Genomic DNA, 20,011 nt, shown 5'->3' with positions numbered 1-20,011 from the left:
CAGCCACAGGTCTTAACTCCTGGGTGCTACCTGCTACTTTAGTTTCTATAAAACCTGCATTACACAGTCTGCAAATATAACTGCAAGCCATAAGGGGTTTTCAGGTTTCTGCAATTTGTCCAATTAAAAAAAGCCTTTTTCCCCCTCCCTGGGTCCAAACGCTGAGTTTCCTCTACTGTTCCCAGTGTCTGTTATTATCTGTATGGCATGTGATGTGCTAATGATCCTCGGCTCTTGCTCTGCTGCGAGCGTGATACAAGTGTCAGTTCTCTTTGCTCCGATCCTCTTGCATGAAGGAATCATAGCACAGCTGTGGAGGAGACGGAGAAAGTAATTTCTCCATCTCCTCTGCTGCCATCGTAGGGAATCGCACTGCACTGGGGGAATATCTAAGTGATAAGGTTTTATATGAAATAAAAGTGGAAGTTTACATGTTTCATTTTCAGGTAGCTCCTGGGAGTTCAGACAATGTAGTGACCCTAGAAAAAGGATGTCCAGGGCAGTTACCTAGTTTATCAATTTTCAACAGTGCCTTGGCTGGGATAGGCTAGCTCTGGACCTGGGAAGGATGAGGAAAGTACTTTTTTTATTTAATGAAACTGCAACCAGAGTGACTTTTTTTTTTTTTTAAAGTGGAAGACCCCCTTTAAAAGGTTGCATGTTAATCTACGGTGAGGGGTTGACACGCTCAGCTGCTTCTTAAGGTAGACACAGGAATGTTTTGGTAGTAAAATTGCCTGCTGGTTCATTATAGTCAGCATAGAACAAAGCAGGGTTCTGTAAAAATAAGCAGAGCCTTCCTGGTTTAACAGAAAACAAACCAAAACAAAGTGCAAAAGATTCCTTTCTCTGCAGGTTTTACCGGCAGATACCACACAATGTCCTCAGCGCCTCCTGGAGCCACGTGGGAGTTTCTCCTCTCCCAAGTCACAACAACAATTGACTCTCCAGACAGGCCTTTTAACCCAGACCATGTGATGATCACCTGACCGAGACATCATTTAAGGTCCTCCTGCTAGTACACATGCCGGTGTGGACTCTGCAGGAGGAGATCTGGTGAGCATCCTCCCTCCCACTCTATGGGTGCCCACATAAAACCAGCCCATGTATACAACTTTAAATTAACCCTCTCAGCACGTAGCATGCTGGAGGAAAAATATCTTGGCTTGACATCACTGATAGCAGGATGCCCAGTGACACTTATCTCCCTTCATACACTTTGCCAGTGACCTTGTCACACTATGCATAAAGAAATGGGGTTCTTCTGTAAAAAAAAAAAATCACCTTCTCCTGACATTACTTGATGTCATTAAACCTGTCATCCAGTGAAAGTTGTGGGAGAAATGCAGAAGAACAGACTGTATTCTCCATATTAGACTCATCACATGGACAAGAGAAGAAATGTTTATAATCTCACAGAACCCCGGCAGATCAGACATATCATAAAGAACCCAAGAGAAGGCTGATCCAGCCCCTCCAGGCCTCACTTTATCTTAGAGAGTTCCATACATGGAAACTTGTGTAATTACAGAACCTGATTTATTTATTTATTACTTATTCATTAGCCTGAGAGAAGTCATAAATCCTGAAGCTCCTCCTATCTGACCTCGATATTGTGTCTTAGGGGTGTTCAGAGGAAAGCTTCATTAAATCATGCAGTAGAACTTTTGTCAAAATATCACTGGATTTTTGATTCTGTATTATGGTCCAGACCCGCTACAATTCTGAGAAGAATTTTTTAAGTAGTTATTTATGACCTTAAAGGGGTTGTTCAGCCTTGGGGTATAAGTCTGCAGTCACACTATGTGACTGCAGATTTGTGAATCCTCACGTTGCACGCACTGTATGACCGTGACTGCGAGTATATGATTAGTATACAGTGGGAAAAATAATAAAATCAAATAATCGAATAAAATAAGTATTTGATCCACTTCCGATTTTGCAAGTTTTCCCACCAACAAAGAATAAAGAGGTCTGTAATTTATATCGTAGGTACACTTTACCTGTGAGAGACCAAATCTAAAAATAAAATCCAGAAAATCACATGATATGATTTTTACACAATTAAGTTGCAACATATTACATAAAATAAGTGTTTGATCCCCGACCAACCAGCGAGAATTCTGGCTCTCACAGACCTGTTAGTATTTCTTTAAGAAGCCTTCCTACTCCGCACTCATTACCTGTATTAATTGCGCCTGTTTGGACTGTTACTTGTATAAAAGACACCTGTCCACACACTCAATCAATCACACTCCAACCTCTCCAACATGGCCAAGACCAAAGAGCTGCATAAGGACGCCAGGGACAAAATTGTAGACCTGCACAAGGCTGGGATGGGCTACAGGACAATAAGCAAGCAGCTTGGTGGGAAGGCAACAACTGTTGGCGCAATTATAAGAAAATGGAAGAAACACAAGATGGCTGTCAATCTTTCTTGGTCTTGGGGCTCTAGGCAAGATCCCACCTCATGGGGTAAGGATGATTCTGAGAAAGGTCACGGATCAGCCCAGAACTACACGGGAGGACCTGGTCAATGACCAGAAGTGAGCTGGGACCACAGTCTCAAACATTACCGTTAGTAACACACTACGCCGTCATTAATTAAAATCCTGCAGGTCACGCAAGGTCCCTCTGCTCATGCCAGCACATGTCCAGTTTGAAGTTCGACAGTGACTATCTGGATGATCCAGAGGAGGCATGGGAGAAGGTCATGTGGTCAGATGAGACCAGAATAGAACTTTTTGTTATTAACTTTGCACATGCCTATAGCTGAGAAGCATTTAGTGTAAGTGTTCACCTGCAAGATGGCTCCTAGCCAATAGTAGGGAGGCATCTTGTTTAAAAATCACCATCCCCAATAGGGAGGTGCCAAGTAACACATTGAGTCATTACGTAGTGTGGTGTTCTACTGGTGAAGTTGTGAGGTCCCCTGGTCCTAGTGTGGCTAGTGTTCTGAACCCGAATCCCTGCTCCTTGTGTGGTCAGTGTCCTGAACACATATCCCACGTGTCACACACGTTCCCCCGGGAAAAAGCAATATGCGAAACGCATGTTGGGGCTCTGTGCCACACTCTAAGGTTGTATACCATTTACTCTGCTTACACAAGCCCCCTGAAGAAGCCCATAGCGCGAAACGTACGTTGGGGCTAAGGACCTAGCGTGCACCTCACTTATGTCCCACATGGATAAGCACTGTATCTAGCACTTTAATTGGCGCTCTGCACTTTTTCTTAGGCTGTGTGTCTTGATGCCGGATATTTGCCTCAACTGTGAACTGTAACTGTGATGATACTACGAGACATTGCTCAGACTCCTGGCATTTCTTGCGAGCATACTGTATATGCTATCCCACTTCCAGTTCCCAATAGGCCATTTCCTGGTACACACAATATGACACTCAGGTATCTGAACTAGTAAGCCTTGCAGAGACTTTTTGTATACAGTACTATTATTTTGTATGGTACCACTTGTTGTTTCCTTTTTGTCATCACCATTTACCCATCTTTATTATTATAATGTTTTACATGTTTTTTTTCTGTATGTTTAATACAATTTTGTAATTTTCATTAAGGTCTTTATTCATTTTCATGTACCTTTTTGGGGCATTACACTCCAAAATTCTAGGTGTCATTTACTCTGCTTTGCCAGTTCTCTTTTTTATCATTTTAATTCAAGTACCGTATAATTGCAAAATTATTTCATATTGATTGCAAGTTTGCAACATATAATATTCATTTTCGCATTATTGCAACTATTTTCAAAAAATTCCCATAGATAGTAACAGAAGGAATATGACCTTCCGCCATCATTCTGCTTCCTCGCCTTCCATTCTGTCTTGACCTCCCCTGCCAGATAATCACCCCGCTCGGAGATCTATTATACACCTTGACTTATTTTTCTATGTAGAACACTTCTAAACATGGTGATAAATAACAGATAGGAGTTTTCTCTTAATTGCGGCTCTTTGGAGAATAGCGTGTGACACAGCTAAGATGTCGCTCCTTAAATTGACGATTCTTCTCTTTAAGGAAAAGAGATAATCTGCGGAAAGCTGCAAAAACAACCGAGATTGGCAATGTGCCTGTGTCCTTTGAATTTTTTTTAATGTCCTGCACAGAAATGTCTTTCACTTGTAGGGACTGTGGTTTATAAATCTCGGGATTATTTACCATAGCTCAAGGAAATGAACTCTTGGCTTATAACCTTTAGATCTCGCTGTGCTAATATCACATCTTCTTTCCTCCAGATCCTAAAGTGCATGGGAAGTTCTGAAATAGAATTCAGTCAAGGATGAAAATAAGTGTGATTTTCTAGAAATAAAAATATATATATATAATTACTTGAAGATCCGGTTTATAGGATGTGGCCCAAGGGGCAACTGTCCATAAGCCTACACCACTTGGTGGACTCCTCTATACTACCTCCACCTAAACATCAAGACTCAAGTTGTACCGTAAAGGATATATATGCCGCTATTATGTGTCTACCGTTATGTGTTCATTACACCAAAGCAGTCCAAGGAGAATAAGTGTAAGGTCACAAGCGAGAAATATCTATTGGACCCATAGAGGAAGCGTGAAGACGACCAAATTATACAAATATGATATAAAAATAACCTTTATTCAAAATGCATAAGATAAAAGTGTTAAAAGAAGATCAAAATGTATCCACCCAATGACACAGAGGTGGGTCTATCGAGAACCCCCTATGCGTATAAGAATAGGTACATAAAGAGGTGAAAAATACGATCAAAGTGGTATAAAGGTGAACCCAGAAAAGGCTCATAAAGAGGTGAAAAATACAATCAAAGTGGTATAAAGGTGAACCCAGAAAAGGCTCATAAAGAGGTGAAAAATACAATCAAAGTCGTATAAAGGTGAACCCAGAAAAGGTACATAAAGAGGTGAAGAATACAATCAAAGTGGTATAAAGGTGAACCCAGAAAAGGCTCATAAAGAGGTGAAAAATACGATCAAAGTGGTATAAAGGTGAACCCAGAAAAGGCTCATAAAGAGGTGAAAAATACGACCAAAGTGGTATAAAGGTGAACCCAGAAAAAGCACATAAAGAGGTAAAAAATACAATGAAAGTGATCCCAGAAAAAGCACATAAAGAGAGGTGAAAAATACAATCAAAGTGGTATAAAGGTGAACCCAGAAGAGGCACATAAAGAGAGGTGAAAAAGACAATCAAAGTGGTATAAAGGTGAACCCAGAAAAGGTACATAAAGAGGTGAAAAATACAATCAAAGTGGTATAAAGGTGAACCCAGAAAAGGCACATAAAGAGAGGTGAAAAAGACAATCAAAGTGGTATAAAGGTGAACCCAGAAAAGGTACAGAAAGAGGTGAAAAATACAATCAAAGTGGTATAAAGGTGAACCCAGAAAAGGCACATAAAGAGGTAAAAAATACAATCAAAGTGGTATAAAGGTGAACCCAGAAAAGGCTCATAAAGAGGTGAAAAATACGATCAAAGTGGTATAAAGGTGAACCCAGAAAAGGCTCATAAAGAGGTGAAAAATACGATCAAAGTGGTATAAAGGTGAACCCAGAAAAGGCTCATCAAGAGGTGAAAAATACGATCAAAGTGGTATAAAGGTGAACCCAGAAAAAGCACATAAAGAGGTAAAAAATACAATGAAAGTGGTATAAAGGTGATCCCAGAAAAAGCACATAAAGAGAGGTGAAAAATACAATCAAAGTGGTATAAAGGTGAACCCAGAAAAGGCACATAAAGAGGTGAAAAATACAATCAAAGTGGTATAAAGGTGAACCCAGAAAAGGTGATACATTTTCCTTATAAGTATACAAATCACAACATAGCAACTATATAAGGCACAGATAATCAAATGAAGGCTACCACTTGTAACATAATATCTTAAATGCAAAAAAATAATAGTAATGAATACATGAAACAGAAATAAAAATAGAGTTAGTATTGGTAGGAAAAAAGTTGCACTGAGCACAAATTCAGAAACATAGCACCAATATTAAGAGATTGTGGTGCCCACCTCATCAGATGCATGTTTCGCACAATGTGCTTTGTCAGGGGGTATTTTTTCGGCACTGTGTATTGGTGTTATTCAGATATTACTGGAACAGAATTATGAATTTGCCTCTTAAAAATAAGGAAAGTGTATGTGCAGGACTATCTATCAGACGTACAGTAGTGTGGAAAAATGTGAGATATTGCACTCACCCATTGTGGTTGTGCTGGAGACACAACACTCAAGGATGTGTAGTAACAGGTTGCTGCTGTGTGCGCTGTACCGAAAATTATGATTAAATGATGATAGAATGGAGAAGAAGTTTGCAGGTGCCGAAGGTGCCATAAGCAATTTTGCGACTTGTAGCACTTGAAGGCTTTTTTATGGTGGAAAATAACGCATTTTCAAATCCGAACTGGATTCTCAGAGAGATATGGAGAATCCAGTTCGCATTTGAAAATGTGTTATTTTGCACAATTAAAAAAAATGAAAAATGAAATAAAAGGCTTATCATTGTTGGTAGCACCTATAGTTCTCGCTAGGTTCTCCTCCATCCTATGGTCTGGAATCTGGAAAACAATTATTTAAGTATTGTGTTCTATTTTGCTTTCCATCCAGAAAAATTGCAGCCTCTGTTGCACAAATCTTGATCCAACCCTGACTCCTTTAACTGTCCACATATTGCACCAAACATGGAGAAGAAAGCATACACCAAATGTCCTATGTTATTTACAGCTTTAAAATGGTGCAAAAAGTCTCAAATAACATATTTGCTTACCTGGGCTTCAACTAAAAGTTGTCTCATAATAATCATAGACTTCTTTAAAGACTCTTTCTCAGTTGGATGGAAGATGTCCTCATTATCTTCTAGGGCTGACGGCTTGGCCACAATGAAATGTGATATTTGGTCATTTAGGGTATGAAGTGACTTCACAGCTGTAGAAACAGATAATGGATGCATTATTCCTAGAGCCACTATCGCTTTTTTTTTTAAACCATCTTAAAGGGAGGCTGTCAGCACCAAATGTCTATTCAAACCAAGCACAGGCCCGTGGTGCAACTTTGACGTGGAAATACATTTTAGTAGCTGCTTCTCTTCCACTCTGCTCTGTCAATGTGTTGTTACTGCTGACATCATGCTGATTGTCAGCTGGCTCCCTATTTCCTAACTGCGGGGAGCCAGCTGTCAATCAGTATGACATCAGCAGACACACCCCATCGACTGAGCAGCCAGAAGAACAAAAGCTGCTGTTGATGTGGAGCAGCTGAATCACAGTCAGTGACCACTCTGGATAAAACAGGCAAATAGTTGCTAACTAGCTACTTACCTGCCTGTTAGTTTTTTGGCTTATAAGAAAAAACATTTTTTTAAGCCCATCTTGAGTAGAGTTTTACTAAAACCACTGAAGAGCATCTGAAAGGATATGTGGGATATGATTACTAAGTAACATTTTGCCTCAATTTGCCACATGACATATTACCTCACCCTAAACATCTTTGAATTTTTTCATGGAACAAAATTTAAGATACCAGAGCACAGCAATTTTTAAAAGACCCCAAAACACATCAGCAGACCCTAGGACATGCAATCAGACCCGAGCAACTGTATTCGCACCGATTAGAAAAGGGTGGATGCCTGCATGGTACGTATTGGCTGCTCTGATGAGTTCCCTACAAAGTTCCGTACAATGTATGGAGGGTGGCACAAGATCATGGTGCTCAAGATCAAGCATGATGGTTCCTTACAAAGTATAGAGGGTGGCACAAAATCATGGTGCACAATATCAAGATCAAGTATGATGGTTCCCTACAAAGTATGGAGGGTGCCACAAGATCATGGTGCGCAAGATCAAGATCAAGTATGATGGTTCCTTACAAAGTATGGAGGGTGGCACAAGATCATGGTGCACAAGATCAAGTATGATGATTCCCTACTAAATATGGAGGGTGGCACAAGACCATGGTGCGCAAGATCAAGATCAAGTATGATGGTTCCCTACAAAGTATGGAGGGTGGCACAAGACCATGGTGCACAAGATCAAGATCAAGTATGATGGTTCCCTACAAAGTATGGAGGGTGGCACAAGATCATAGTTGGCCATTGCCATGTGAGACTTGTGCAGTTGCACAGAACGCCAACCGTAAGATTACAGTGGGGTCTTAACCTTGTCAGATGCACGATTGTGATATGTAGATGACTACATAGTTATGAAGTTTGCCCAAAAGTCTCCCTCTTCTGCGTGGGCAGATATGTACAGTAAACTCTGCAGCAAGTCACTGGCTACATCAGCGATGGGGAAGTACGGAGACCGGTGGGGTCTCCTAAATAGCTGGAAGGGGAATGTCAGGGTATCGTTTAGAGGAGTAAACAATTTTTTTTTATTTTTCTGAATTTTGGACTTTTTTTTAAATATAATTCAGGGATGGACAGCCCCTTGAAGTCACCTGGATGTCTTAGTAAATGAGCCCTTGTGTATCCCATCTCCTCGCACGTTTAATTTCAGCTCCTGCAGTGAAGCAAGAAAGGATCTTGCACACAATCTGAAGGATAAAAAACAGCAATTTACTACAATTTACATAAAGCTGTGCTTTTTCATTTCTGCCCGACTCCGATGACCCCTGTTTATAATGCAGGAACAGAAGTCTGCAGATGCAGTAAAAAATCTAAGTGCTGAAATTATATTTTGTTAGAATAATCTCTTGTACTGCTTACTTGATGTTTTACAATAAAGCACAGAGGAAGCCATCCCTTTCCATTTGTATTTATGTTCGGCTTTTGATTTATTAACTTTTTATTCTTCAACGGGATTCACAAAGATGCGTCAAAGGCATAAATACTTAGAAAGCTTTTACCCACTACTTTAGATGAAACGTTTTAATGTAAGAAGTCTTCAATGTTAGAATTAAATGTCTTTCAAAAACATCCCGAAAGCCTCAAAACCTCCTAAACACAAAACCTATAGAGTTTATCTAGAGCCTTCTGGTCCGTAGATAGAGAACCACCATGACGCACAGGCGGGGAAGGACTGGGATATAATGGTTAGGAACAGTACATGGCGTTCAAGGTCTTGCGTTCAAGGTCTTGCGCTCAAGGTCTTGCTTACATTGGGTGATAACTACCTTCGGTGGCATTTTGTAACATTATGAAAGCTCATCATTGCCATACATGTAATTGTGAAAATACAATGAAAGTCCACTGCCGGGAAAACATTGATCAGTCAAGATAAGCCGCAAGAGATATATCGGATAGCTGCCTATTCCACCGCCTTTAATAAACAAAAAACACACCCTACATATTTGAGCATGCATGTATGTGAATGGAGGAACGCTTTTTCAAACTAGCGGTCAGTCTAAACCAGCATGGGAATCACCCGCCGTACGAGAAAAATGCTGATTTTTTAGCTGGCTTCAAAATAATCTTTCTCGGTATCACATCTCCTTGTGTAAGCTCAGCTGGTCATGTGCTGCCGAGAACCAGGAAATTTTATGTATAAAGAACAATCATATTAGCGATCGCTCTGTGGCACATTGAAGTGTGGTCATTCAATATATACTTAGCATTAGATCCTTAAACTAAATGTATTTTAAAGGGAACCTGTCACCCCAAAAATCGCGGGTGAGGTAAGCCCACTGGCATCATGGGCTTATCTACAGCATTACAGAATGCTGTAGATAAGACCCCGATGTTACCTGAAAGAGGAGAAAAAGACGTTAGATTATACTCACCCAGGGGCGGTCCCGCTGCTGGTCAGGTCGGATCGGCGTCTGTTGTGAATTCTGTGGCAAAGCTCCCTCCTGTGGTCACAAGTGGTACTTCGGCTGATTCTCTCTGTGAGCTTCTGTTGGTGGAGGGAAGTGGTACTGCGGCTTCTGAGTTTCCTCCCTCAGGTGATCTGGTGAGGTCGTTAGGTGCTTCTCTACTTAACTCCACCTAATGCTTTGATCCTGGCTTCCTGTCAATGTTCCAGTGTTGGACTTGCTTTTCCCTGAATCATTCCTGTGGCCAGCTGCTCTGCATAGCTAAATTCTTCTTTGCTATTTGTTTGCTATTTTTTCTGTCCAGCTTGTCTATTTTGTTGCTGGAAGCTCTGGGACGCAAAGGGTGTACCTCCGTGCCGTTAGTTCGGTACGGAGGGTCTTTTTGCCCCCTTTGCGTGGTTTTCTTTAGGGTTTTGTGTAGACCGCAAAGTTACCTTTTCTATCCTCGATCTGTTAAGAAAGTCGGGCCTCACTTTGCTGAATCTATTTCATCTCTACATTTGTCTTTTCATCTTAACTCACAGTCATTATATGTGGGGGGCTGCCTTTTTCCTTTGGGGTATTTCTCTGAGGCAAGGTAGGCTTATTTTCTATCTTCAGGCTAGTTAGTTTCTCAGGCTGTGCCGAGTTGCATAGGCAGAGTTAGGCGCAATCCACGGCTGCCTCTAGTGTTGTTTGGAGAGGATTAGGGATTGCGGTCTGCAGAGTTCCCACGTCTCAGAGCTCGTTCTATGATTTTGGGTTATTGTCAGATCACTGTATGTGCTCTGACCGCTATGTCCATTGTAGTACTGAATTGCCTTTCATAACAGTACAGGAAGCCAAAAGTACTAATGATTCTCAATAGAGGGAAAAAAGAAGTTCTGAGACCATTTTTTTTTCTTTGCACTGTGTTTTGCCTTTTTTTTCCCCTAGACATTTGGGTAGTTCAGTACACAGGTGTAGCAATGGACATTAGAAGTCTGTCTTCATCTGTGGATCAGCTCTCGGCAAGAGTACAAAAGATTCAAAACACTATTGATCAGAAATCTATGTTAGAACCAAGAATTCCTATTCCTGATTTGTTTTTTTGGAGATAGAACTAAGTTTCTGAGGTTCAAAAATAATTGTAAATTGTTTCTGGCCTTGAAACCTCGCTCCTCTGGTGATCCAGTTCAACAGGTTTTGATTGTTATTTCTTTTTTGCGCGGCGACCCTCAGGACTGGGCATTTTCTCTTGCGCCAGGAGATCCTGCATTGAGTAATATCGATGCGTTTTTCCTGGCGCTCGGATTGCTGTACGATGAACCTAATTCAGTGGATCAGGCAGAGAAAAATTTGCTGGCTCTTTGTCAGGGTCAGGATGAGATAGAGGTATATTGTCAGAAATTTAGAAAGTGGTCCGTGCTCACTCAATGGAATGAATCTGCGCTGGCAGCTATGTTCAGAAAGGGTCTCTCTGAAACCCTTAAGGATGTCATGGTGGGATTTCCTATGCCTGCTGGTTTGAATGAGTCTATGTCTTTGGCCATTCAGATCGGTCGGCGCTTGCGTGAGCGTAAATCTGTGCACCATTTGGCGGTATTACCTGAGCTTAAACCTGAGCCTATGCAGTGCGATAGGACTTTGACCAGAGTTGAACGGCAAGAACACAGACGTCTGAATGGGCTGTGTTTCTACTGTGGTGATTCCACTCATGCTATCTCTGATTGTCCTAAGCGCACTAAGCGGTTCGCTAGGTCTGCCACCATTGGTACGGTACAGTCAAAATTTCTTCTGTCTGTTACTTTGATCTGCTCTTTGTCATCGTATTCTGTCATGGCATTTGTGGATTCAGGCGCTGCCCTGAATTTGATGGACTTGGAGTATGCTAAGCGTTGTGGGTTTCTCTTAGAGCCCTTGCAGTGTCCTATTCCTTTGAGAGGAATTGATGCCACGCCTTTGGCCAAGAATAAGCCTCAGTACTGGACCCAGCTGACCATGTGCATGGCTCCTGCACATCAGGAGGTTATTCGCTTTCTGGTGTTGCATAATCTGCATGATGTGGTCGTGTTGGGGTTGCCATGGCTACAAGCCCATAATCCAGTATTAGATTGGAAATCCATGTCGGTGTCCAGCTGGGGTTGTCAGGGGGTACATGGTGATGTTCCATTTCTGTCAATTTCGTCATCCACCCCTTCTGAGGTTCCAGAGTTCTTGTCTGATTACCGGGATGTATTTGATGAGCCCAAGTCCGATGCCCTACCTCCGCATAGGGATTGTGATTGTGCTATCAATTTGATTCCTGGTAGTAAATTCCCAAAAGGTCGACTGTTTAATTTATCCGTGCCTGAGCACGCCGCTATGCGCAGTTATGTGAAGGAATCCCTGGAGAAGGGGCATATTCGCCCGTCATCGTCACCATTAGGAGCAGGGTTCTTTTTTGTAGCCAAGAAGGATGGTTCGCTGAGACCTTATATAGATTACCACCTTCTAAATAAGATCACGGTTAAATTTCAGTACCCCTTGCCATTGTTATCTGATTTGTTTGCTCGGATTAAGGGGGCTAGTTGGTTCACCAAGTTAGATCTTCGTGGTGCGTATAATCTGGTGCGAATCAGGCGAGGAGATGAATGGAAAACTGCATTTAATACGCCCGAGGGTCATTTTGAGTATCTAGTGATGCCATTCGGACTTGCCAATGCTCCATCAGTGTTTCAGTCCTTTATGCATGACATCTTCCGAGAGTACCTGGATAAATTCCTGATTGTGTACTTGGATGACATTTTGATCTTCTCGGATGATTGGGAGTCTCATGTGAAGCAGGTCAGAACAGTTTTTCAGGTCCTGCGTGCTAATTCTTTGTTTGTGAAGGGATCAAAGTGTCTCTTTGGTGTGCAGAAGGTTTCATTTTTGGGGTTCATCTTTTCCCCTTCTACTATCGAGATGGATCCTGTTAAGGTCCAAGCCATCCATGATTGGACTCAGCCGACATCTCTGAAAAGTCTGCAAAAGTTCCTGGGCTTTGCTAATTTTTATCGTCGCTTCATCTGCAATTTTTCTAGTATTGCCAAACCATTGACCGATTTGACCAAGAAGGGTGCTGATTTGGTCAATTGGTCTTCTGCTGCTGTGGAAGCTTTTCAAGAGTTGAAGCGTCGTTTTTCTTCTGCCCCTGTGCTGTGTCAACCAGATGTTTCTCTTCCGTTCCAGGTCGAGGTTGATGCTTCTGAGATTGGAGCAGGGGCTGTTTTGTCGCAGAGAGGTTCTGATTGCTCAGTGATGAAACCATGCGCTTTTTTTTCCAGGAAGTTTTCGCCTGCTGAGCGAAATTATGATGTGGGCAACCGAGAGTTGCTGGCCATGAAGTGGGCATTCGAGGAGTGGCGTCATTGGCTTGAAGGAGCTAAGCATCGCGTGGTGGTATTGACTGATCATAAGAACTTGACTTATCTTGAGTCTGCTAAGCGGTTGAATCCTAGACAGGCTCGTTGGTCGCTGTTTTTTGCCCGTTTTGACTTTGTGATTTCGTACCTTCCGGGCTCTAAAAATGTGAAGGCGGATGCTCTGTCTAGGAGTTTTGTGCCCGACTCTCCGGGTTTGTCTGAGCCGGCGGGTATCCTCAAGGAAGGAGTAATTGTGTCTGCCATCTCCCCTGATTTGCGGCGGGTGCTGCAAAAATTTCAGGCTAATAAACCTGATCGTTGTCCAGCGGAGAGACTGTTTGTCCCTGATTAGTGGACCAATAAAGTTATCTCTGAGGTTCATTGTTCGGTGTTGGCTGGTCATCCTGGAATCTTTGGTACCAGAGAGTTAGTGGCTAGATCCTTTTGGTGGCCGTCTCTGTCGCGGGATGTGCGTACTTTTGTGCAGTCCTGTGGGATTTGTGCTCGGGCTAAGCCCTACTGTTCTCGTGCCAGTGGGTTGCTTTTGCCCTTGCCGGTCCCGAAGAGGCCTTGGACACATATCTCTATGGATTTTATTTCTGATCTTCCCGTTTCTCAAAAGATGTCAGTCATTTGGGTGGTCTGTGATCGCTTTTCTAAGATGGTCCATTTGGTACCCTTGTCTAAATTACCTTCCTCCTCTGATTTGGTGCCATTGTTCTTCCAGCATGTGGTTCGTTTACATGGCATTCCAGAGAATATCGTTTCTGACAGAGATTCCCAGTTTGTTTCAAGGTTTTGGCGAGCCTTTTGTGGTAGGATGGGCATTGACTTGTCTTTTTCCTCGGCTTTCCATCCTCAGACTAATGGCCAGACCGAACGAACCAATCAGACCTTGGAAACATATCTGAGATGCTTTGTTTCTGCCGATCAGGATGACTGGGTGTCCTTTTTGCCTTTGGCTGAGTTCGCCCTTAATAATCGGGCCAGCTCGGCTACCTTGGTTTCGCCATTTTTCTGCAATTCTGGGTTCCATCCTCGTTTCTCTTCAGGACAGGTTGAGTCTTCGGACTGTCCTGGTGTGGATACTGTGGTGGACAGGTTGCAGCAGATTTGGACTCATGTAGTGGACAATTTGACCTTGTCCCAGGAGAAGGCTCAACGTTTCGCTAATCGCAGACGCCGTGTGGGTCCCCGACTTCGTGTTGGGGATCTGGTTTGGTTATCTTCTCGTCATATTCCTATGAAGGTTTCCTCTCCTAAGTTTAAACCTCGTTTCATTGGTCCGTATAGGATTTCTGAGGTTCTTAATCCTGTGTCTTTTCGTCTGACCCTTCCAGATTCTTTTTCCATACATAACGTATTCCATAGGTCATTGTTGCGGAGATACGTGGCACCTATGGTTCCATCTGTTGATCCTCCTGCCCCGGTTTTGGTGGAGGGGGAATTGGAGTATATTGTGGAGAAGATTTTGGATTCTCGTGTTTCTAGACGGAAACTCCAGTATCTGGTTAAATGGAAGGGTTATGCTCAGGAAGATAATTCCTGGGTTTTTGCCTCTGATGTCCATGCTCCCGATCTTGTTCGTGCCTTTCATGTGGCTCATCCTGGTCGGCCTGGGGGCTCTGGTGAGGGTTCGGTGACCCCTCCTCAAGGGGGGGTACTGTTGTGAATTCTGTGGCAAAGCTCCCTCCTGTGGTCACAAGTGGTACTTCGGCTGATTCTCTCTGTGAGCTTCTGTTGGTGGAGGGAAGTGGTACTGCGGCTTCTGAGTTTCCTCCCTCAGGTGATCTGGTGAGGTCGTTAGGTGCTTCTCTACTTAACTCCACCTAATGCTTTGATCCTGGCTTCCTGTCAATGTTCCAGTGTTGGACTTGCTTTTCCCTGGATCATTCCTGTGGCCAGCTGCTCTGCATAGCTAAGTTCTTCTTTGCTATTTGTTTGCTATTTTTTCTGTCCAGCTTGTCTATTTTGTTGCTGGAAGCTCTGGGACGCAAAGGGTGTACCTCCGTGCCGTTAGTTCGGTACGGAGGGTCTTTTTGCCCCCTTTGCGTGGTTTTCTTTAGGGTTTTGTGTAGACCGCAAAGTTACCTTTTCTATCCTCGATCTGTTAAGAAAGTCGGGCCTCACTTTGCTGAATCTATTTCATCTCTACGTTTGTCTTTTCATCTTAACTCACAGTCATTATATGTGGGGGGCTGCCTTTTCCTTTGGGGTATTTCTCTGAGGCAAGGTAGGCTTATTTTCTATCTTCAGGCTAGTTAGTTTCTCAGGCTGTGCCGAGTTGCATAGGCAGAGTTAGGCGCAATCCACGGCTGCCTCTAGTGTTGTTTGGAGAGGATTAGGGATTGCGGTCTGCAGAGTTCCCACGTCTCAGAGCTCGTTCTATGATTTTGGGTTATTGTCAGATCACTGTATGTGCTCTGACCGCTATGTCCATTGTAGTACTGAATTGCCTTTCATAACAGGCGTCTCCGGTCCGCTCCGGCGCCTCCCATCTTCATTCCAAGACGTCCTCTTCTGATCTTCAGCCACGGCTCCGGCGCAGGCGTACTTTGTCTGCGCTGTTGAGGGCAGAGCAAAGTACTGCAGTGCGCAGGCGCCGGGCCTCTCTGACCTTTCCAGAATCAGTGCCCCATTGCATGTTTGCAGAAATGTACTGTATGTTTTTTTAACCCTGCTGTTCTGTTCGCATTTGCTATACACTTGTACTGTATCCGGGTCATTATGACCCGACCTATTAATTCTTGATTTTTAGCTACTCTAAGTGTTTTATTTGAATACTTTTTTCATTATTATACTGTATATGAACATGGTTGATCATAAACAAATGAAAAATTTAAATTTAAACTTAATAATTTATTTATTTTTTCATAAAAAGGTTACACAGGCTTTTTACAATTGTCTTTGATTGTTGGCATTCTGCACACAAATAACAAAGAAGCTTTACATCACTATTACTAAAACATGAAATTTAACTTTTTGAAAACAATATTTATAAATCAACAAATGAAAAATCATAAAAACTTCAACCTTTTTAGAAAGAAAAAAGAAAAACTGAACATGTTCATGCGTTTTTACACTGAACACAATAATAAGACACATGTCCTTTACACAGATATTTTGAACATCCAGCTCATGTCAGATTAGTCTTATTGTCACAGGAAGATGGACAGAAGCTACATCTCTTGCTTTTTTTGCTGGTAGCTGTGCTGGTGGTGGCTGTGCTGGTGGAGGCCGTGCTGCTGGTAGCTGTGCTGGTGGAGGCCGTGCTGATGGTAGCTGTGCTGGTGGAGGTCGTGCTGCTGGTAGCTGTGCTGGTGGAGGCCGTGCTGCTGGTAGCTGTGCTGGTGGAGGCCGTGCTGCTGGTAGCTGTGCTGGTGGAGGCCGTGCTGCTGGTAGCTGTGCTGGTGGAGGCCGTGGATGTGGAGTCTCTTAGTTGAGCATGCTGGACACTTTTTACAATGGCTGTTGCTCCTTCACTTCTGGGGGTCACTTTTCTGCTCTCAATATATGGCCTAACCAGGGATTTGCCCAATTCCTCAAGAAATAATCTTCTTTTATGCAGCTTATTCCGGTTCCAATCGGGGTCAATTTCTCTCCATAAGACAAATGCATTGTATGCAGAAACGTCCAGTATGTTATAAAATAAAATCATTGGCCACCGATTGGTTTTGCGTTTGCATGTATATGTTGATATTGCTTGGTCTAAAGTATCAACTGCTCCCTTTGTGGCATTTTAATCCAAAATAATGTCAGGCTTTCTGTCTTCTCTTTCATTTACGGCATTGTCATGGTGCATTGTGCTCATTAGAATTACCTAAGTTTGGAAAACAAACGAATAGTTGTAAAGATATGTATTCACAGCGTCAGTCAATAGACATTTTAGAAACATTTTTATCCAAGTTTTGAAAAAAAAAAAAGAATACCTGTAAAGATGTGTATTCACAGCTCAGTGCTCTCTCTCTCACAGATTCCAGTGTCTCTTTCACAGGACTTAGCTTCAGGGTGTAAAGGTACCTTCACACTAAACGATATCGCTAGCGATCCGTGACGTTGCAGCGTCCTGGCTAGCGATATCGTTCAGTTTGACACGCAGCAGCGATCAGAATCCTGCTGTGATGTCGTTGGTCGGGGCTAGAAGGCCAGAACTTTATTTGGTCGCTGGCTCTCCCGCTGACATCGCTGAATCGGCGTGTGTGACACCGATTCAGCGATGTCTTCGCTGGTAACCAGGGTAAACATCGGGTTACTAAGCGCAGGGCCGCGGTTAGTAACCCGATGTTTACCCTGGTTACCATCCTAAAAGTAAAAAAAACAAACGCTTCATACTTACCTTCCGCTGTCTGTCCCCGGTGCTGTGCTTTCCTGCACTCACTGTGAGCACAGCGGCCGGAAAGCAGAGCGGTGACATCACCGCTGTGCTTTCCGGCCGCTGTGCTCACAGCAAGTGCAGGAGGAGCGCAGAGAAGCAGAGCGCCGGGGACAGAAAGCGGTAGGTAAGTATATAGTGTTTGTTTTTTTTACTTTTACGCTGGTAACCAGGGTAAACATCGGGTTACTAAGCGCGGCCCTGCGCTTAGTAACCCGATGTTTACCCTGGTTACCAGTGAAGACATCGCTGGATCGGTGTCACACACGCCGATCCAGCGATGTCTGCAGGGAGTCCAGCAACGAAATAAAGTTCTGGACTTTCCTCAGCGACCAACGATCTCCCAGCAGGGGCCTGATCGTTGGTCGCTGTCACACAGAACGATTTCCTTAACGATATCGTTGCTACGTCACAAAAAGCAACGATATCGTTAACGATATCATTATGTGTGAAGGTACCTTAATACTAGATAATTACTTGTTTACTGATAAGAACAGTGAAACCACCACCATTTTGAGATGAAGTACACATAAAAAAACATAACTTTTGCAGTCAGAAATAATCAGAGACCTGTAGAACAGTATAAAATGCTATCGGGTCATATTGACCCGAACAGTACAAGTGTAACAATCAGTGTGTAGCAAAAAGTAAACAAAACAAACAAAAAAATATATATAGAGCTCCACAAATGAGAAGTCAAGATACCACTAGTTTCAAATCCTCATATAAAAAAATCTACAGGGTCTCAAAAATCATTTCGGGTCACATTGACCCGAACTGTACAGCAGGGTTAAAGTTCGGCTGAGGACTATTAAGGAAGATGAGACAAGTCCAGCCAACTTCTCCCTAGACTACTCTATTTGATTGACAGGTGTAACAGGAATACGGTACGTGGTCACTTGGCAGCTCTAAAGAGGGTTACGACGAACAGTCTTGACACTAGCTACTCTATTTGACAGATTCCTGGGGTTGCTCTGGTCTTCACCCCTTAACACCTATACAGAGATCGGGAATTAACAAAGACCCCAAGGCTGCGGCCATGAAGTTAGTTGCAATTCAGTTGTAACGCTCGCGCCGAGACTGGTTGGCGTGGGCGTCTGGGGGTGTGGCCCCACTGGCCCACAGACCAAACTTCCCTAAGAAGGGGCGTAACTAAGTAGCTTCCTCGGTGTTCACTGGAGCCTCTGATGGTGAGGTCAGACTTGTGCAATAGGAAGCTACCAGGTACTACTCCAGGGTGGAGTCTGACTGTGGCTGGTGATCCCACCGGTGTTGTGAATTCTATGGCCAAGCTCCCTCCTGTGGTCGTGAGTGGTACTTCGGCTGGTTCTGTCTATGAGCTTCCTTTGGTGGATGAGAGTGGTACTGCGGCTTCTGAGTTTCCTTCCTCAGGTGATGAGGTTAAGTCGTTAGGTGCTGCTCTATTTAACTCCACCTGGTGCTTTGATCCTGGCCTCCAGTCAATGTTCTAGTATTGGTCTTGCTTCCTCCTGGATCGTTCCTGTGGCCTGTTTATCCTGCATAAGCTAAGTTCTGCTTGTGTTACTTTTGTTTGCTATATTTTCTGTCCAGCTTGCTATATTGGTTTTTCTTGCTTGCTGGAAGCTCTGAGACGCAGAGGGAGCACCTCCGTACCGTTAGTTGGTGCGGAGGGTCTTTTTGCCCCTCTGCGTGGTTGTTTGTAGGTTTTTGTGTTGACCGCAAAGCTATCTTTCCTATCCTCGGTCTATTCAGTAAGTCGGGCCTCACTTTGCTAAATCTATTTCATCTCTGTGTTTGTATTTTCTTCTTAACTCACAGTCATTATATGTGGGGGGCTGCCTTTTCCTTTGGGGTATTTCTCTGAGGCAAGGTAGGCTTATTTTTCTATCTTCAGGGCTAGTTAGTTTCTCAGGCTGTGCCGAGTTGCATAGGGAGCGTTAGGCGCAATCCACGGCTACCTCTAGTGTGGTGTGATAGGATTAGGGATTGCGGTCAGCAGAGTTCCCACGTCTCAGAGCTCGTCCTATGTTTTTGGTAATTGTCAGGTCACTTTGTGTGCTCTGAACTTCAAGGTCCATTGTGGTTCTGAATTACCTGTTCATAACAGTACTGGAGGACCAAAGTACTAATGCTTCTCAATAGAGGGAAAAGAGAAGTTCTGAGACCATTTTTTTTTCTTTGCACTGTGTTCTGTCTTTCTTTTCCCCTTTACATCAGGGTGGTTCAGAACACAGGTGTGGACATGGACATTCAGGGTCTGTCCTCTTTGATGGATAATCTCACTATAAGAGTACAGAACATTCAAGATTTAGTGGTTCAGAATCCTATGTTAGAACCTAAAATTCCTATTCCTGAGTTATTTTCTGGAGATAGAGCTAAGTTTTTGAATTTTAAAAATAATTGTAAACTATTTCTGGCTTTGAAACCCCGCTCCTCTGGTGACCCAGTTCAACAAGTTAAGATCATTATTTCTTTATTACGTGGCGACCTGTTATGAAAGGTAATTCAGTACCACAATGGACATAGAGATCAGCGCACATACAGTGACCTGGCAATAACCCAA

General features: G+C 43.1%; 1 protein-coding gene across 7 annotated transcripts in view; it reads right to left on the bottom strand.

Moving 5' to 3' along the window:
* KAZN (kazrin, periplakin interacting protein) overlaps positions 1 to 20,011 on the bottom strand; it is a 563,875-nt gene that overhangs the window by 423,322 nt on the left and 120,542 nt on the right. For all 7 annotated transcript variants that reach the window (XM_069741503.1, XM_069741507.1, XM_069741499.1 and 4 more), the window contains exon 2: positions 6,770 to 6,927. In XM_069741503.1, the coding sequence (XP_069597604.1) occupies positions 6,770 to 6,927 (158 nt within the window). The remainder of the gene's footprint in view (positions 1 to 6,769; positions 6,928 to 20,011) is intronic.

Source organism: Ranitomeya imitator, chromosome 10 (assembly GCF_032444005.1).
Source record: "Ranitomeya imitator isolate aRanImi1 chromosome 10, aRanImi1.pri, whole genome shotgun sequence".
NCBI lineage: Eukaryota > Metazoa > Chordata > Amphibia > Anura > Dendrobatidae > Ranitomeya > Ranitomeya imitator.
Note: the sequence above shows the minus strand (reverse complement) of the source record. Positions and strands in the feature narration are given on the sequence as shown.